Source organism: Mesoplodon mirus, assembly GCF_964341445.2.
Source record: "Mesoplodon mirus genome assembly, chromosome: X".
Taxonomy (NCBI): Eukaryota; Metazoa; Chordata; class Mammalia; order Artiodactyla; family Ziphiidae; genus Mesoplodon; species Mesoplodon mirus.
The window spans coordinates 35,929,687-35,948,319 of NC_138981.1; the positions used below are offsets into that span (position 1 = coordinate 35,929,687).

Here is an 18,633-nt window from a genome sequence, read left to right on the forward strand (position 1 = left end):
GATCCATCTGCCTGCTGCCTAAATCAAATGTACTTCAAATGTATAATCACAAATTGGTTAAAAGTAAAAGTATGTTAAAAGATGATAACTCTAATCCAAAGAAAGCTAAAGTGGCTATATATTATCAGATCAAGTAGATTTTAGAGCAAAGACTATCACTGGCTATAAAGAAGGTCATTTCATAATGATGAAGGGGTCAATTAATTAGAGCAGGTAATAATTCTAAACATTATAGAACCAAATAACAGCTTTAAGATACATAAAGCAAAAATTAATATAAGTACAAGGGAAATTAGACAAATTCTCAATTTATAGTCAGGGATTTTAATACCTCTCTTTTAATAATAGAACAAGTAGACAGATAATCAGGAAGGATGGAGAAGACTTGAACAACACTATCAACCAACTTGACTTAATTGTCACTGATAGAACACTCCACCCAACAACAGTATTCTTCTCAACCTTCTTCTCAAATGAACATTTACCAAGATAAACTTGATTCTGGGCCATAAAATGTGTCTCAATAAATTTAAAAGGAATCAATTCATATTAAGTATGTTCTCCAATTACAATGTAATTAAATTAGAAAGTAATAACAGAAAGATCACTGGAAAAATCTCCAGCAACATTGAAATTAAATAACGCATGAGTCAAAGAAGAAATCAAAGGGGAAATTAGAAAGTATTCTGAACTGAATGAAAATGAAAACACAACATATCAAGTACTTCAGGGGAAATTTATAACACAAAAGCCTATAATAGAAAATAAGAAAGGTCTCAAATCAGTGATCTCAACTTCCATGTTAAGAAACATTCAACAATGTTGCTAAAGGAAATTTGAGAAGACATCAGTAAATGAAGACAAATGTCATATTCATGAATTAGGAGACTTAATATTGTTAAAATGTTAATTCTTCCCAAGTTTATCTGTAGATTCAAAAACAATGCCAAATCAAAATCCCAGCAGGCATTTTTTTCACTAATTGACAAACTGATTATAAAAATTCACATGGAAGTGCAAAGGGTCTAGAATAGCCAAAACAAGTGTGAAAAGGAGCAAAGTTGGAGGACTAACAGTTCCTGATTTCAAGAGTTATATCAAAGCTACAGTAATCAAGACAGTGTGATACTGGCACAAGATAAACAGATTGAAGGCACAGAATACAGAGTCCAGAAATAGGCTCACACATAAAAAGTCAATTGCTTTCTGACAAAGGTATGAAGGCAATTCAGTAGAGGACAGGCTTTTTAAAAATCTTTTCAACAAATGGTGCTAGAACAATGGGATGTCCATATGCAAAAAAAAGAACTTCAATCCATACCTTTACCATATGAGAAATTAACTCAAAATAGAATACCACTCAGCAATATAAAGGAATGAACTATTGATACATGCATGGATGAATCTCAAAACAGTATCAGTTATTTGCTGAGTACAGCAGGGGGATGTGGGGTGTAGACAGGGATCACAGAGAGGCACAAAGAACCTTCTGCTGATAATGGCACTGTTCACTCTCTTGATTGTGATTATGCTTTCACAGCTGTATATGTATGTCAAAACTAATCAGATTATATACTTCAAATATGCGTAGTGCATTATAGGTCAATTATACCTAAATAAAGCTATTTTTATTTATTTATTTATTTATTTATTTTTTAATTTAGCAAATTTAATCAGTTATACATATACATATGTTCCCATATCCCCTCCCTTTTGCATCTCCCTCCCGCCCTCCCTATCCCACCCCTCCAGGCGGTCACCAAGCACCGAGCTGATCTCCCTGTGCTATGCGGCTGCTTCCCACTAGCTATCTACCTTACATTTGGTAGTGTATATATGTCCATGCCGCTCTTTTGCTTTGTCACAGCTTCCCCTTCCCCCTCCCCATATCCTCAAGTCCATTCTCTAGTAGATCTGTGTAATAAAGCTATTTTTAAAAAGCAGGGGAGTAATTATTGGGTGCGTCCGAAAGAGATAGTCTCAGGTATTAAGCCTGAAAAAACTGACAGCAACAGGATACCATATGTATAATTGACCTCAGATTTTCCTCACAATAGAGTAAAGCTAACTGTGTACTTGGGGCAAACGTGCTGTGTTGTGCTGCCACGGTGAATAAAGCTTAGCATCAGAGAAAAGGAAGCCGTCAGGAAAGGCAAGAATCCACAGGCATAATTTTTGATGGAGAAATCCTCATCTCAGCCTCTTGTATTTATGGTAGTGACAATGAATAAGAAATCTATTGACTGTGAACTGGCATGGGGAACTATCCAGGAATCTGCCATATTCTAGCTAGTTTCTGAGGGATGGCACTGGATTTTTAACCTACCTGCAGCCTTTAGCCTTGTGCCTAGCACATAAGAGGCACCCAGTAAATACATGCTAAATAAACACATGAATAAACTAATACCATGATGGGAAGAAATTATTATTAATAGCTAAAAAGCTTACTACTTTTTTCAGTACCTTACTTAGGTGGAAATTAAACCAATAACACATTTTTCTTAGCGGCTAACTGTGGATTCAAATTTGCTACAGTTTGGAAAAGCAATATTTGGCGATTTCCAAATATAACAATCAAAAGATCTCTGCCACCAATTAAAATTATGGGTCCTAACCTGGCTATCTGAAACATTTAAAATCATCAAAACAAAATTCAATGGAGAATTCTGTCTTGTAGAGACCAAGAGTGTACTTATTTCTTTTTTTTTTTTAATTACCTTCGGAGTGGCTGTCTAATTAAAGGAGGGGATGTAAAATTTCAAACACATGCTTATCTTGATATGAGTTAATGCATCATTTATTTTCCATGTTTTAAAAACAGTTTGATTTGTTTGGCTTAGATGGTATAAATAGGTTAGAGACATTGTAGATTAAAATATATAATGTGGGAATGATTGAAAAAAATCTCATCTAAATCAACTATTTCCTTTTTAAAATATATAGAATAACAGACTATTCTTTAAGTAGGAAATACATTTATTACTGCTTGACTTTTAAAATATAATTTTTAATACCTTTTCTTTTCTTTATCCAAGGAAATGCATACTTACTGAATTATATTTTTCCATTAGGTATAAATCAGAATTTAAGCAGAATCAAAGTTTAGGACTGAATTTGTCAGTCTGGCACTCTGTATCCTGGCCTGGCCTCACCTTTGTCCCATGGACTGGCGCGGCTCCCTGGTGCTACTGTAGGTGCCTGCCACACAGCATGCCTTCCCTGGCTCCGGCCTCTCCTGTCCTGCGTATCCAAATCCTACCAACTATGGACAATGCTGAAGACGGGAGAGGCTGAAAAGTTCCCTAAACTCGACCACATATTCTACAATATGCATTTTCATTTGGTCAGAGGTGTGTTTCAAATATTTTTTTCTGCTGCTTCATTTCACTTTTCCTCCCCTTAGGTTCTTAGGTCTCCTGACTCCTTTACTTTTCATCCCTCTCCCTCAGATTTGATTTTCTTTTCCAGACTCTTTCCCTGAGCTCTTTGTAAGTGAAAAGAGTTTTCACAGGAACACTATGAAGTATACTGGTGGAATATCTGTTAAATGTTCTGTTCTACTAGACGGAGAATCTAAAAAGTTCTTAAACCTTGATGAAATGTTCTAGCGATGCATGTTATAATTCTAAGAAGGATAATAATTCCGAAGTGTCCTTTGAGCCAGGTCACAGACATCTTTTGGGTATGGTAATCCAAACTTATTATTTTATAAAGATAAAAATAGTAATGAAGTAATTTTTAGTAAAAGATAACAATATGGAGATTTGGGCTAAAATAACTTCTGAAATTTCTGAAGTAATTCTGAAAGGAATTTCAGAGTGGCATATACCTACAAAGATGGCAAAAAACAGGCTGTTTACTACCCTAAGGGCGGCTCCTGCTTTTACCTTCATCCTTTCCTCTTTCTTACCCCCTCACATTTTACAATCCATTGTCAACCAAAAATGTTTACTGAGCATCTACCATTTACCAGGAACTGTGATAAGTGCTAAGGATACACTAGCAAGTGAAACAGAAAATAGTTTATGTCCCCAAGGAGCTGAAGGCCAGTGGGGAGATACAGACCTAAAGTAAATGAATATACAAATGACTATGTAATTGCAAACTGTGACAAATACTAAGAAGTATGAGAAAAGGGTGCTCTGTGAGAGAATAATAATGGGACATAATAATTTATATAAGTGCTGCTGGTTACAAAAGGCCTGTGTGGAAAAGACATTTAAGCTGACACCTAAGTTGAATAAGAATTAACGAGGCTTTTCGTTTTTCTTGTCTTCCATGTTACCTCCTAACACTTCTACCTGGCAATGTAATCTCATGATTAAATAAAGTTTTTCTGTAAGTGGAAAGAGTAATTTACTTCCAAGAAGAAGAAACGTATCCATCAGACTTGTAACAACTCCAAAACAGGTACTAGGAGAGACTGGAGTAGCATGTTGTAATGTTTTCTAAGCACAGTCATCTTTATTTTTTCATTCATCCTATTTCTTGGCTTTGCCTTACTCTCTTCTAGACTCCCGGGATACTATACTCTTATAATTTAAGCAGTAGAGTTCTTTTACATATCTTTTATTGTATGATGAATCAGTATGCATGAGGATTGAAAGGAACATGCTATTACATTTTTGCAGAGCAATCTGAATCATAATCCAATAAGTAAACATGCACGTTAAAAATGTGAAACATCACCTGAAATTCGTCACATGTTCTTGAGTCATCAAAACCCATATTAAGGGAGTTAAATTATGTGGATAACCATATAAAAAGTAGTAGAAGCAATTCAATACTTTAGCCTTAACACTAAAATGAAAAATTCATTTCACTTACCTTCTTTGATTTTTTTGTTGATTTACTATCTTCCAGGATTTCTGAAGAACTGCTCTTTGCACGATCATGCATATTTCCTATGATAGGATATATTTAGAAATATTTTTTCTAACTAATGAGAAAAAGAAAAGTCCTGAGGCTTTCAGTGAAACTCTATCAACCATGAATTATGGGGTAATACTGAAGAGTAGTGGACAACTGCATATTTCCTGAAAAATTAAGGCAAAAATCTCAGAATGACCTGACCAATGTTGTAAATGTTTAGATGACCAGTACCAAGTATAGCAAAAGTTAACAGTAAATGTTAGGGAAGACTTCTGTAAAATATAAATTACCTTTTAAAAAAATTAACCTCATTGTAATGAAATTATTTGTACCCAAATGGACATGTCATTTTTTTGGTATTTCAAATTAATCCACATGTTATATAGTTGAATAATGATCTTTAAAGTAGACTCATGAAGCATATGCATTCTTCTAATTTTATATTATCAACAACTTAAATCTTACATTTAATTTCTTTTTAACACTTTAGGTTATATGCTAAGAATACTTAGAGATGACAAATATTTTAACATTTTGCTTAAAATATTCTAAAACTTACTACTCTTTTTGCAGAAGTTAGAAGGAAAAATGTATTAAGGGAACTATTCCTTCTTCTGCTTAAGTTCTGATCAGATATCCACTACTACAGACAGTTATTTGTAATGAAATCGCAGCAAAAGGTCCACTGTGATGTGATGGTGTGGAAACATAATATAGGGGTCATATAGCAAAAGCACCAATGATTTGGGTGTAGAAACTGTAGGTCCCAAGGGCAGTCACAATCTACTCTGTTCTGTGGCACCTGTTCTCTGACACCAACAGCGAGGCTTGGGAAAGGACTCCCCTGAAACGCCTGTGGTAAGATCAAAGACTCAGGTCTGGTCTCGGGGGGAAATAACTGGATGGCCTGCTGTGGCTCTAGACCAGCCTGGACATCAGCGATGGGGTCTGGCAGTGCTCATCAGACATATATATCAAGATCTGGGACAAAAGCCCAACTTAATAATACTGATTGAAAAAAAAAGTAGTAAAAAGGCTGTTCTAAACCACTTAACACTGACACATGAGCAGCCATGAAGAAGCTGTGGCGGTGATCAATGAGAACACATAAGCCTGTGTCACATATTTCATAGCTTATTATGAGGGTCATGTGACAATAAAAAGTGTAAAATAGAATACATACGTGTAAGTCATAATTCTTTGGTTACAGCACACATATGCATAAATATCTGTATGTACATATGAACGTAGTATTTTATGTATCTACTTTTTTTTTTTTTTGCGGTACGCGGGCCTCTCACTGTTGTGGCCTCTCCCGTTGCGGAGCACAGGCTCCGGACGCGCAGGCTCAGCGGCCATGGCTCACGGGCCTAGCCGCTCCGCGGCATGTGGGATCCTCCTGGACCGGGGCACGAACCCATGTCCCCTGCATCGGCAGGCGGACTCTCAACCACTGTGCCACCAGGGAAGCCCTGTATCTAGCCTTTTTAAAAGTATGCTTTTAAAGTCAAATGTGCTCACACCTTTTGGATTTTCACTGTATTCATGAATGGCCCATTCCTCTCGGTTGGCTTTTGTGTCCTATAAACAATAAAGAAACAATATAATAAAAAACATATTTGTGCTGAGCTAGAAAACCTAGTCTTGGTTTTAAGCAGGGTTCTAGAGTCAGTCTCTAGCTAACAACATAAACATGTGACAATTACTTCCCTTTGCAGGACTCTTGCCTTAAATGCTGGGTGATTGCTAATGTCTTTCCTAGCTTAAAATTGCATGATTAGGGCTTCCCTGGTGGCGCAGTGGTTAAGAATCCACCTGCCAATGCAGGGGACATGGGTTCGAGCCCTGGTCTGGGAGGATCCCACATGCCGTGGAGCATCTAAGCCCATGCGCCACAACTACTGAGCCTGCGCTCTAGAGCCCGTGAGCCACAGCTACTGAGCCATCGTGCCACAACTAATGAAGCCCATATGCCTAGGGCCTGTGCTCCGCAATAAGAGAATCCACTGCAATGAGAAACCCACGCACCACAATGAAGAGTAGCCTCCACTTGCCACAACAAAAGAAAGCCTGTGCGGCAACGAAGACCCAGTTCAGCCATAAATTTTAAAATAAATAAATAAATAAATAAATAAATAAAGTTCCCTTAAAAAAATCGTATAATTAACAAGAATTGTATATTTAAGAATTCTACTCAAAGAAGATTCAGGAACATTAATTGGTATAGGAATTAGCTCAACATTTTATAATGTCAAATTGGAGTTTAATGAATCCTATGCTAAAGAATTTCAGGGATCACCATAACTGGAACTCATAAATGTTCTTTATAAAATAGAATCTTTTCCTCCCTCTTTTTTTTTAACATTTAATATTTATTTATTTGGTTGTGCTGGGTCTTAGTTGTGGCAGGCAGGTTCCTTAGTTGAGGCATGTGGGCTCCTTAGTTGCAGCTTGCATGCGGAACCTAGTTCCCTGACCAGGGATTGGACCCGGGCCTCCTGCGTTGGGAGCGTGGAGTCTTAACCACTGCACCACCAGGGAAGTTCCATCGTTCCCTCCCTCCGAAAGAAAACAATAACTGCTAGAACATACGTTTTCCTCAGTGAGAGGAAGGAGTCTTGGAAAAAGAAAGAAGCAAGGAACAGAATGACCTCTTTAGCACAATACCATTTTGTAAATTGAAAAAAAACACACAAAACAACAACACGTTTTACAATTACACATTCAAATAAAAGGACAAGCATGTTTCAGTGGTTGGCTATGTTAGGGAAAAGGGGAATGAGGCTCAAAGGGAATCAATTTAAATAAAGAGAGAAGCACCTTGCACAGACCAGTGATGATAGTGTTTCATCAATGAGAAGGCAGGATTAACTCAGAGCTCTTTGCAAGAGGTCCAAAAAATGAAATGAAAATGAATCAATACAGTATCATTCAGTTTGGGTTTCTGAATTCCATACCTCTGAAATAAATCCAGAGTAGTGCTAGCAAACGAATGATTTCAAACCTACCAACTGTCTCCTAGCAGGGTCACTCTTAGGTATATCTGCCAAATGGAAGAGATGTTTTTGGCATCCCTAGCTCCACTTTCAGGATGACTTTCTCTTCTTCAGTGAGGCCTCCTCCCATTCCTCCTATGAATACTTTCTTCTATACCACATCTCTGCAGAACTGATAACAACCTCTAACACTGCTGTGAACAACTTTCATTTGTCCATGTCCATGTAAATATACACACGTATGTGTGCACATACACATCCCATTTCTGCCACTAGTACTGGGCTGCTAACGTTGTAATTTTATCATTTCAAGGACCTGGGGCTGAACTTCTTGGTTAATTTGTCAAGAGTGTACTAAACTGGCCCATATCAATTGATTTCCATTCATTTGAAGAACAGAATGCTACCAAGAAATGTGGAAAGAATGCTAGAGAAAAAAGAGTGTCTGATTCATAAATGTGTCAAAGCTTGTCCTATAGCACATGAACAAAGTTATTCATGGAAATATTTCTGTTCTCCAAGGAAGCTGGAATCTGCCCTCTGCAGAGACCAGGGGACCCATATGCTTTCTCTTGGGCAGAGTCTTGGGATTTAAGCACTTATCATCATACCTTTTCAATGGCTGTCAATACCTTTTTAACTAAGTTGTCGGTTTCACTGTGGTTGTCTGCAGGAATACTTTTATTGTCTCCTGTAGCTTTCTTCTCGCCTTCTAGATATTCCTTAATTTCCTCATGCACGTCTTCTGGCTCATCATATTCTGAAAATTCGTGATCCTGTGACAAAATTGATGATCAGGGAAGAGTTAAAATTTTCTTCTTTAAAAAACAGAGATTTGATATTGCTGTTGTAAACAATTTATACCATCTCAAAGAACATATAGACTATGAATTCAAATATTAAAGTCAAAGAAATAAAATACTGAATAATCCATGCTGCATATCAAGTTACTATATTACCAAGGATTTCATGCATGTTACTCTATTTCAACATTTTCAATGACTAGGGTTCCCAAAGTTCTTTTTACCACCTATGGTAAGGTTAAAATGGAAAAACAAAATGCTTTCTGGGCTGTCTCAAAAGAATGCTTTTCAATATTAGAGAAGTTAAAAAGCTTTCTATCTACTGTAGCATTATAACATAATCATATGTATATATTATGTTCATTTTCCAAAACAAAAGGATTTAAAATCACTTCAGAAGTACAATTCACCAATATTCACAAGAGAGAGGTAACTATAATTACTTACATTCTGGGAAAAGGATAAAGGGACATAGGCACTTTAAATTGTTTGCTCTTGGTTATTTAAAGCAGATGGAAAACCAGACAGAGCGAGAACGTAGTCCATCTGGCTCCTGTCCAGCTAATCCAAATTATAAAACAGCCTGTCTATGGATTTGATAGACTGGTAATAAATCATGTAATGCTTATTAAGTAAAAGCAGAAAATACTAGTTTTACCCTTTATTCTATACTGAGGGTTTTTTTTTGTCATTTCATATTTTGGGTGGAAAACTGCTTATTTATTGTCATTAAGAGACTGGACTCTTTATTGGATTTTTTTCCTATGCTTTTCATTTATGCACTTCACTAAAGGCATAATGACCCCTAAAATAGGTGACACAGTAAGCAATCTGTGCCATTCACTCCCTTGAAGAATGTTTTTACAAAGTTCACCTTAGCCATATTTGCCTGAGACCATATATGCCCTTTATATCCCTTCAACACTGTAACTAGCTTCTCATGGTCACCTTCCTAGTGGCTATTTGGCTAAGGATAAGCCTGATACCCAACAGAATCTTTACTGGGTGGTTTGAAAAGAATGTCTCTAATAATTAGCTCACCTTTTTTTCTGGCAAAAATACAAATTGTGAGAGTTCAGGCTAGGGAGAGAACGTGTTAGTATTTCACACCTTAGTAAAACACATAAGTGGCATCCTCAGGCCAACAGCACTAAGGGTATGGCCTAATAGCATTCCCACTGAGGACAAGCAATCTGGAAGTGAAGGCTTGAGATTTAAGAAAGAGTTTCAGAAGTTACTCTGGGAGGGCTTAACTTAGGTTAATCAAGGTCATGAGGCAGTGCACTCAGGAGGGGAATGTGGGAGAAGGGAACAGGGTACCAGGGTAGAGAGTTACATTAAAGGATGTGCTACAAGTTTAGGTTGGGTAAGGTTAACAACAAGGTAGCTACCATTTACCAAGAACTTCTAAAGCTTTCTTTTTCTTCTGCATGATTTCCCCTCTAAGTGACATATATCATGGCTAGCCAAATGCACGTTACGGGTAGCTAAAATGATCAGAGATCATTTTACTTTGGAAGGGAATGGGAAGCTAGATTACTAGATTTAAGACTTAGGCCTGATAAACAGATGTATTCATAAATGTACATATATGAAGGCCAACTAGAAAGAACAGAGCTCCTGAGACAGAGAATTTCAGACTCTGCCCACTTATCTCCCAGAGGGAGGGTCAGTGAGCTGTATTCTATCAAAGTCCTCATTACTTGGACAGTTTGGCTAATCTAGGACCTGGGTCAATTCCAGTTGTGCTAGTTTACTAAGGTATTAATGTAACCATAGGACATCATGCTGTTATAAAAAGAAACATGGAGTTATAGCTTATTTTAGAAATAAGCAAAACATCTTTTTTATAATGAACTACAATTTTACTCATTAACTTCATGTAGATCTATATCAACAATAAACTATATCACTTTTGAAGTTTGAGAAAGCTCTTAGAAAATGGCAACTGCAGTAGAAATCACATCATCAATCATGACACTTTGCACTTAATTAAGCACATTTAAAATTAATCTACATATATCTGGACAACTACTTTAAGTCACATATAGCACTTACCTTCAAACTGAAACAATTTAGGAGACTGGCAGAATACTGTCATTTTATAAAAAGAAAGGATAAAGTTTAAATACATTCTTGTCACCAGAACCACATATAATGTAAAGAGGTAATCTGGAGTGGTCAGTGGAAGTGCATCTGGTGTTAGGATCCCAGCGAAGAAGTGAATGGGCCTGGCTTCCACCAAAGGACCCTTATTTCATTGGTCAGACACAGCATGGGGAGCTGCAGTCTTTGGTCTGGCCCAGGGCAACACTTTTTACATTTCTTATGGGAAATACCAAGAAACCAAATGTTCCCCATGAGGTTTCAGTTTGCTTAAGAAACAATTACATTGTATGCTTTAAAAACTAGAGATTGCTATCAGAAGTCTGCCTAGTGGTCACCCTGGAGGGGGTGGGGGATGGGAAATGGCTGGAAGGGGATTGAAGGGGAGCTTCTAGGGAGCTGACACTGTGCTTTTCCTTGATCTGGATGTTGACTATATGGGTGTGTTCAGTTTGTGGAAAATACATTGAGCTATACATGTATGAGATATATACTTGTCTACGTATTAACGTCAAAAGAATTTTTTTTTCAAGTTAAAGACTATAAAGTGTAAAATTTTGTGCTACAATTCTGGATTCATGACATGCCTCAATGTCACAATGGGTAGAAAATGTTTTCCAAACAAGTTAAATAGAGCATAAAACTTCATATCTAAGTCATCGGGTGGAAAGTGTATATTTCAAAATCTCAATTTCAAGGTATTTTTTTTTTAGGACAAGAAGAGCTAACATGTAAGTTCACGTTTTAACTACACTAGACATCACTGAGGCAGGCGTGGAGAGTGGGAAGGGTACTAAATACAAAGACCTAAAGACTGTTTTCCAAAGCCTTGCTCTACTACTTTTGGCCTGAGCAAGGTACCTACTTAATGTATTTCAGTCTATCTGTAAAATGGAAAAATGACATTAGCAACACCTACCTAGGAGGGTTTGTATCAAGATGAGAAAGATTGTTTACAGAGAAAATAATATGAGCAAACAATAAGTATTTGTATATAAGTGATTTTATAAAGGCCATTCTATAAAAAGATAGAATCCCAAGTATGCATTGAGGACTGTCAAAAAACAAGAAGTTTGGATTCTTTTTGCCATGTCTCAGATCTTATCAATAGAAAATAGTTCACTTAAAGTGTACACTTCTTTGCTCTACCTTCTCGTACACATACCTTTATTCTCTGCCAGGTGCCCGGTAGCCAGAGCAAGCGAGGGAAGAAGGCCTGTCAGGAGCAGCCCCTGGATGGCAGGAAAGTCGGGGGTGGCCTCAGCTGGGCTACAGGCCAGTGTTGCCACAGGGCAAGATATTCCTAGACCCTCAGGTTTTCCAAGAGAAGTCCGGAAAAACATTTTTTTCAATGTAAAATCTCCTGGTATTTCAATGTTGGCATCTGATTCAAATGTTTAAAAAATCACTATGTACACCAAACAAAATAAGTCTGCAGGCCAGACTGCACCCATGGGCTGCCAGTTGTGACTTCTCATTCTTCACTTCTAATGACACTACTTTATAATCTCTAAACTTTCCCTTCTTTCTGTGTGCCAATCCCTTACTTCATTCCTGTATTTTTATCACCAAATATATTAAAGTTTGACTCTGATAAGTGGCCTGCAAAAATGAATGTAGTGCTCAGGGTACAGAACATCTTGCTGGTTCATAGTTTTATTCTTGTTTTCAGTTTTACTCTATCATTTTCCCCCTCTTTTTCCTTAGATGATTTATCTTCCTCGTTATCTTAAACAAATGCATGATCCATGATTACACTTTATGTGTGAATTATTTTTTAACTATGTGATAAAAACATTAGGATACAGAGGGAAATCTGTGGTCCCGAGACAGCACTAATATCTAAATTTAGGCTAACCATGTGAGTACCATCAGCCTTTCGTCATGGTTCAAATGTTGAGGGGCAGTATTTGACCCATGTATGGTGTGTAATGATAGTTTCACTCTACCCGATATTTAAGGGTTATTATTATCCATTTCATTCCCATGGATCTACCTCCATAAGCTAATTTTTTTGGGTTGCTACGCTGTATTTAAACAAAAGTAAGGTTTACAGGCACACAAAACTAAATTAAACTCATGCACATCAGCCAGTGACTTGGAGATTCATGAGGGTAGCACTGTACCTGACTTGGTAGGTATGATCAGAGAGGATAATTAGAGTGATGCAGGTAAGCATTTGCTGAGTACCCCTAACATGTTCCATGTGTTAACTAATGTAAATATCAAAAGATCCCCCCCCTTTACTAAAAGAGGGATATAAGACTCAGAAAGGTTAAAAAAAAAAAAAAAACTTTTCCAGGTGTCCACTTAGCTAATCAGTGAAGGGCTGGGTTTGGAACTCAGCCCTACTAGACTACAGAGCCCATGCTCTGAACCAAACTCTGCCCAAATAACTTGCAGACCATAATGGCTGCCCTCAGAGTTGTTTCCTCACCACCCCGCCCCACCCACTGATATTTAAAGCATTGCATACTCCTCTTTTTTGTTGATAAGCTCACTTCAGCAATACCCTATTCTTATGTACCATCGTATATAATAACAGCAAATAAAAATTTAGAATTTTCCCCTCCAGAGCACCAAAGTCTCTGGAACATACATCTCCCTTCCTAAATTGAGAAATATGCCAGTAGAGCTCTTTGATGTTTATTTCTCAAAATCTAGTTCTGATTCCATGTCTCTGAAAAGTGGACTTCCTGGAGTTCACTCTGATGTCAACGTGGGCTCTGCCCCAGACCCTCTCTGCAGCCCTCCACTGCTCCTTCTTCCTTGGCTTTGGGGGCCCCTCTGTTTCTTAGAAAGTGTTCTTACCCTTCCTCCTTCTCAGGCTTCCCTTTTTCAACCTCCCCTTACCTGCTGATGTTTCCCTGAATTCTCTTCAGTTCTCTTTTCACAATACGAATGTTGCCTCTCATTCAAATCCACAGTTTTTAACTACATTTATAAGCCGCTGATACTCAGCATCTTCCCTGAGCTCCAGACCCAGATGTATAACTGCCTGCTGAACATCTCCTGGACCAACAAGCCCCCAAGCAGTCTCCTCAATCTGCCCCTACTCCTCAGTTCTCAGTCTCCGTGAATGGCACTCTTTCTTCCCAACTCTCCAAGCCAGAAATAAGAAAAGCTTGGACTTTACCTCCCTCCAAGCTCCATATCCGTACTAAGCTCTCCAATTCTATCCACAAATCTCTCTCAGTAATACATGTCCGCAACTCTCCATCCCACTGTCCTAGTGCAGCCCTTCTTCAGTCTCTGCCTGGTCTACTGTAACTGCCTTCTGACTGCTATCCCTGACCCTGGTCCTGTTCCCTTCTAATCCACCCTCCATATTGCTGCCAGAATGATGCTACAAAAGCCCAAGTGTGATCATCTTACTCTTTTTTTAACACCTTTTACAAACACAGAAGCTCTTGTGCCCCTCTATCCAGGTCAAAGGATACTCTAGGCTGCAGTCACACTGAAACACTCTCCTGGCTTCCGTCAGCCTGGCTCTCATTACCCTGCCCCCTCTTTTAGGTTTTACTTTTCGTGACTCAGTTCATGTTTCACCATCACTCCCAGGAAGCCCTTTCCTTGTTTTTCCGAGTGGCAGCTGAAGTGCCACCCCTGAAGCACTCTACTGTGCTGGTAAATTGTCTGGTCAGCCTGTAGAAACAGCCAAGAATTCCTTGAGATCAGGAGCCATATCTTATAAAAAGCACTTTCTTCTTATTAACTAAGGGATTTAATGGAGGAAAGCCATAGATTTGTTTTCAAATCATATTTTTATCTTTGGGCAGTCTTGGCTAATAACATGGGGGTATCAGGAAATATAAGGGCCCTGTTAAGCAGTTTAAGGCAGAGTCATAGCAACTCTTTTTACCTGGTGTTCTTTTAAGAAATCTATACCTACCTAACATCCCTGATAGGTTAGAGGGGCACAGGAGGTTGATTGTAAGCAGCCCTCACTTCTTGAGATCCACCTGATTCGGGGTAGCTTCTGTTCCCTTTTTGGTGCTTGGTACATAAATATTTGTCGACTGAATAATATGTACCAACTATAAGTTATGTGTCAGGTACTGGGCATATAATATCACATTTAACTTTCACAATGGAAAGAATGAAGGAAGGAATTACAGCACCTTTCTCCGAGGTAGCATTTTATTTTTAATCTACATGTATACAGAAAATTTATTTCTATAGTGAAATAATAGAAAACATTTCCATTGCACTCACCTGGAGCGCTGCTGGTCAGCAGCAGCAGATGTTTCTGTGGTACTCCTTTGTAGCTTACCTTATTTTTCTGCCAGAATCCTCATTTGAAACTGTAATTCAATGGATTCTACATATACACCTCACACTTGCCTCAAAAATGATCACTGATAAACTACAGTAAAAGCATGATCAACCAGAAGATGGGGACAATAAAGAGGAACTAGTTATTCCAATCTACTTAACCAACTATTAATTCAGGTCTGAAAATGACTAGGCCAGTGCTCTTTTGACCAGAGTACCAGGCATGCATGAATTACTGCTTCTAAAAGAGCACAAAAATTTCTTTTGGCCAGGGAAATGTGAAGAAATGGGTAAGAAATGCTGTTTACAATTGGTTATCTAGACTGGTTCAAATTCTGAGATGCACATATTTTAAGAACATCATTTCAGTATTTCCAGCTGATTATCTCTTTAGTGGAAGATGAATGCCCATAGCTTTAACACTGGTAACTTGAGTTTAAGAGTTTCTCATCTCCTTGGAGGTTTTTCCTTTATGAACTCCACTTCTGTCATCCATCTTATCTAATCTTAAGTCTACTTCTAAGATAACCACGTTTTGCACTAGATTTAACAACACAGCACATACATTTTAATCAAGGTATTAATTCAATTCTACTAACACTAATGAATGTGGTAGAATTTGCTAGAACACTGCAATGCCAAATCCGCATATTTGGTTAGTTAGTGGAAGCTACCAGAGAGCCTTGCAGCTAAGACAAAATTTATAACTACTCCTAGGAATTTCTTTACTTCCTATCCTAGTCTTTCTCCTCATATTCTTCCTCACTCATGAAAAATCAAATGTGCAAAGAATTCAACTACACAAAATTCACAGGATGTTTACCATCACAATCCTCCTTGATAAAAGAAAGTATAAGAAATTCCTCATGTCTAAGATATAGAAAGGACTGGGGAAGGAAAGCTATGAATAAACAATAATGAAACAAACTAGCTGCACTACATACAACGGAATTACTCTAGTGGAAATCTAGCCTCTCTAAAATTCAGTATCTAATATTAGTTTCTCTTTTCACAGACACCTACTGACTGTATACATTTAATTTTTATTTTACTTGAAACATTCTGACAAGCAGCAAACAGAGAATTACAGAAGAGTGAATGAAGAATACATTGAAGGTAAGTAATAGACACTGGGAATGGCAGTACTGGGAATGAAGGTCTGACAGTACAGTGAAAGCTCAGAAATGATAGGAGCTTAGAAGCACAGAATTACGGAAGACAAAAGACATTAAAGGTGTCATAACTTTTTAAGAGTAAAGAACATTTCATAGAAAACTAGATTAATTGTAAAGTATAATTTTTCTTCCTTAAAAAATTTTCTTATGCAAATAACAAACGTTAGAATGAAAGAATCTAAGAGTTACAAGGGGCTATAGCTATCATATCATCTAATCTATTCTATTTTACAAATAAGGAAACTGAAGCCCAATGAGTAGCTTTGCTTGGCAATAAATACTTAAGGTTTTTCATACTTTTACAATATACGTTCATCTCCATTTCATTAGATATTCTGTCATTTACCAAACAGTAACTAAAAGAGACATTAGAGTCTAAGTTCTGAACCCAGCTGTCACTTTGTAGATTGCTGCAAAAAGGACACATAAAAGGTAAAGAGACGGCACTATTTTTTTTTTAAATGTGAATTCCTCATTTTAGCTTTAGAATACCACCCATTCTTATAAAATTATTCTATACGGTAGGGAAACTGTAATCATAGACTTAAAAAACTATGCTAACATAGTTATAAGCAATTAGACGTTTTTATAACCCTTAAAGATCTGTGCCATTTTTAAAGGGACTTACTTGTATACACAAAATGCTTGTACAATATACTCCTGTTTCCTAAAACCGTCTTTAATGAGGAATAATAATATTAATTATATACTATGATCTTTTGATATTTTCTAGTTATATATTTATAATTCGGGGGAAAATACACCAAAATATTAGTTTAAGAGAAGCCAAAATTTACCAGTGCCTCAAGTTATCTTTATCCGTTTCTACTGTACCACAGGTAAGGTAACCATGACATAAAATCAATATAACAGAATGAGTGCTTATTCTTCATAATGTGTTCAAGTTGTTTGGCTGGACATAATCAGGTCAGATTTAAAGTTTGTTACTTCAATTCCAAATAATGTGGTAATACATTATTCCAAAATGTTTTGGAACCTGGTGGCCCATTTTCTAAGAGTTGTTTTGACTGCACTGGCATTTTGAGCCTCTGTACTTCATGCTCTTTCCCCTTTCCTTCCCTGTTAGTAATAAACTTTTTTGGATATGTTTTATCTTTGTCATATTTCACAGATCCTCTCATCTTGCTCCCTTTGCTGGATTCTCTTCCACCACCCTGTCTTCCCTGCCTTCCACTTTCTTCATTGCCTCTCTCCTGGTACTTTCCCTCCTCTTCCTCATCGTCCTCCTCTTCTTCCTTCTCCCCTTCTCTCCTGCTGTTTTCTTCCTCTTTCCTCTCCCTCACTGCCCCCTCCTTCTTTTCCCTTTCCTTGCCTTCCCCCTCTCCCTCCTCCTCTCCTTCCCCCTCCTCCCCCTCTCCTTCTTCCTCTTCTCCTCCTTCTTCCCCCTCTTCTCCCTTCCCCTCTGCTTCCTGCCCCTCCCCCTCCCCCTCTTCCTCTCCTTCCCCCTCTCCCTCCTCCTCCCCCTCTCTTTCTTCCTCTTCTCCTCCTTCCTCCTCCTCTCCCTCCCCCTCTGCTTCCTGCCCCTCCTCCTCTCCTTCCTCCTCTTCCCCTTCTCCTTCCCCCTCCTCCTCTCCTCCTTCCTCCTCCCCCTCTCCTTCTTCCTCTTCTCCTCCTTCTTCCCCCTCTTCTCCCTTCCCCTCTGCTTCCTGCCCCTCCCCCTCATCCTCTTCCTCTCCTTCCCCCTCTCCCTCCTCCTCCCCCTCTCTTTCTTCTTCTCCTCCTTCTTCCTTCTCTTCTCCCTCCCCGTCTGCTTCCTGCCCCTCCCCCTCCTCCTCTCCTTCCTCCTCCTCCCCTTCTTCTCCTTCCTCCTCTCCCTCCTCCTCTCCTTCCCCCTCTCCCTCCTCCTCTCCTTCCCCCTCTCCCTCCTCCTCCTCTCCTTCCACCTCCCCCTCTCTTTCCCCCTCTCCTTCCCCCTCCCCCTCTTTTTCCCCCTCTCCCTCCCCGTCTCCTTCCTCCTCCTCTCCTTCTTCTCCTTCCTCCTCTCCTTCTTCTCCTCCCTCCTCTGCTCCCCCTTCTCCCTCCTGCTCCTCATCTCCCTCCTCCTCCTCATCTCCCTCCTCCTCTCCTCCCTCTCCCTCCTCCTCTCCCCCCTCTTCTTCCTGCCCTTCCTTTTCTCCTTCCTGCCCCTCCCCCTCTTCTACTTCCTCCCCCTTCCCCTCCTGCTCTTCCTCCTCCTCTTTCTCTTCTTCCTCTTTCCCTTCTCTCTTCTCCTCTCCTTCTTTGTCTTCTCCCCCCTCTTCCTCCTCCTCTCCTTCCCCCCCTGCTTGCTTGCTCCCTTCCCCTTCCTCCAGCCCTTTGTTTCTTTCCTCCTGATGGCCCTGTTCCCTCTCCTTTTGCTCCCGTTCCTCCTCCTCTTTCAGGTCTTTCTCTCCCTTACCCAGGCTC

The 18,633-nt window shown here is 38.8% G+C and overlaps 1 protein-coding gene across 1 annotated transcript in view; it reads right to left on the reverse strand.

Annotated features, from left to right (window-relative positions):
- The window catches only part of RPGR (retinitis pigmentosa GTPase regulator), a 66,597-nt gene that overhangs the window by 10,655 nt on the left and 37,309 nt on the right, over nt 1-18,633 (reverse strand). Inside the window, exons 15-17 of the mRNA XM_082610591.1 lie at nt 8,501-8,644; nt 6,396-6,453; nt 4,828-4,904 (exon numbers count right to left, since the gene is read on the reverse strand). Coding sequence (XP_082466717.1) covers nt 4,828-4,904; nt 6,396-6,453; nt 8,501-8,644 — 279 coding nt within the window. The remainder of the gene's footprint in view (nt 1-4,827; nt 4,905-6,395; nt 6,454-8,500; nt 8,645-18,633) is intronic.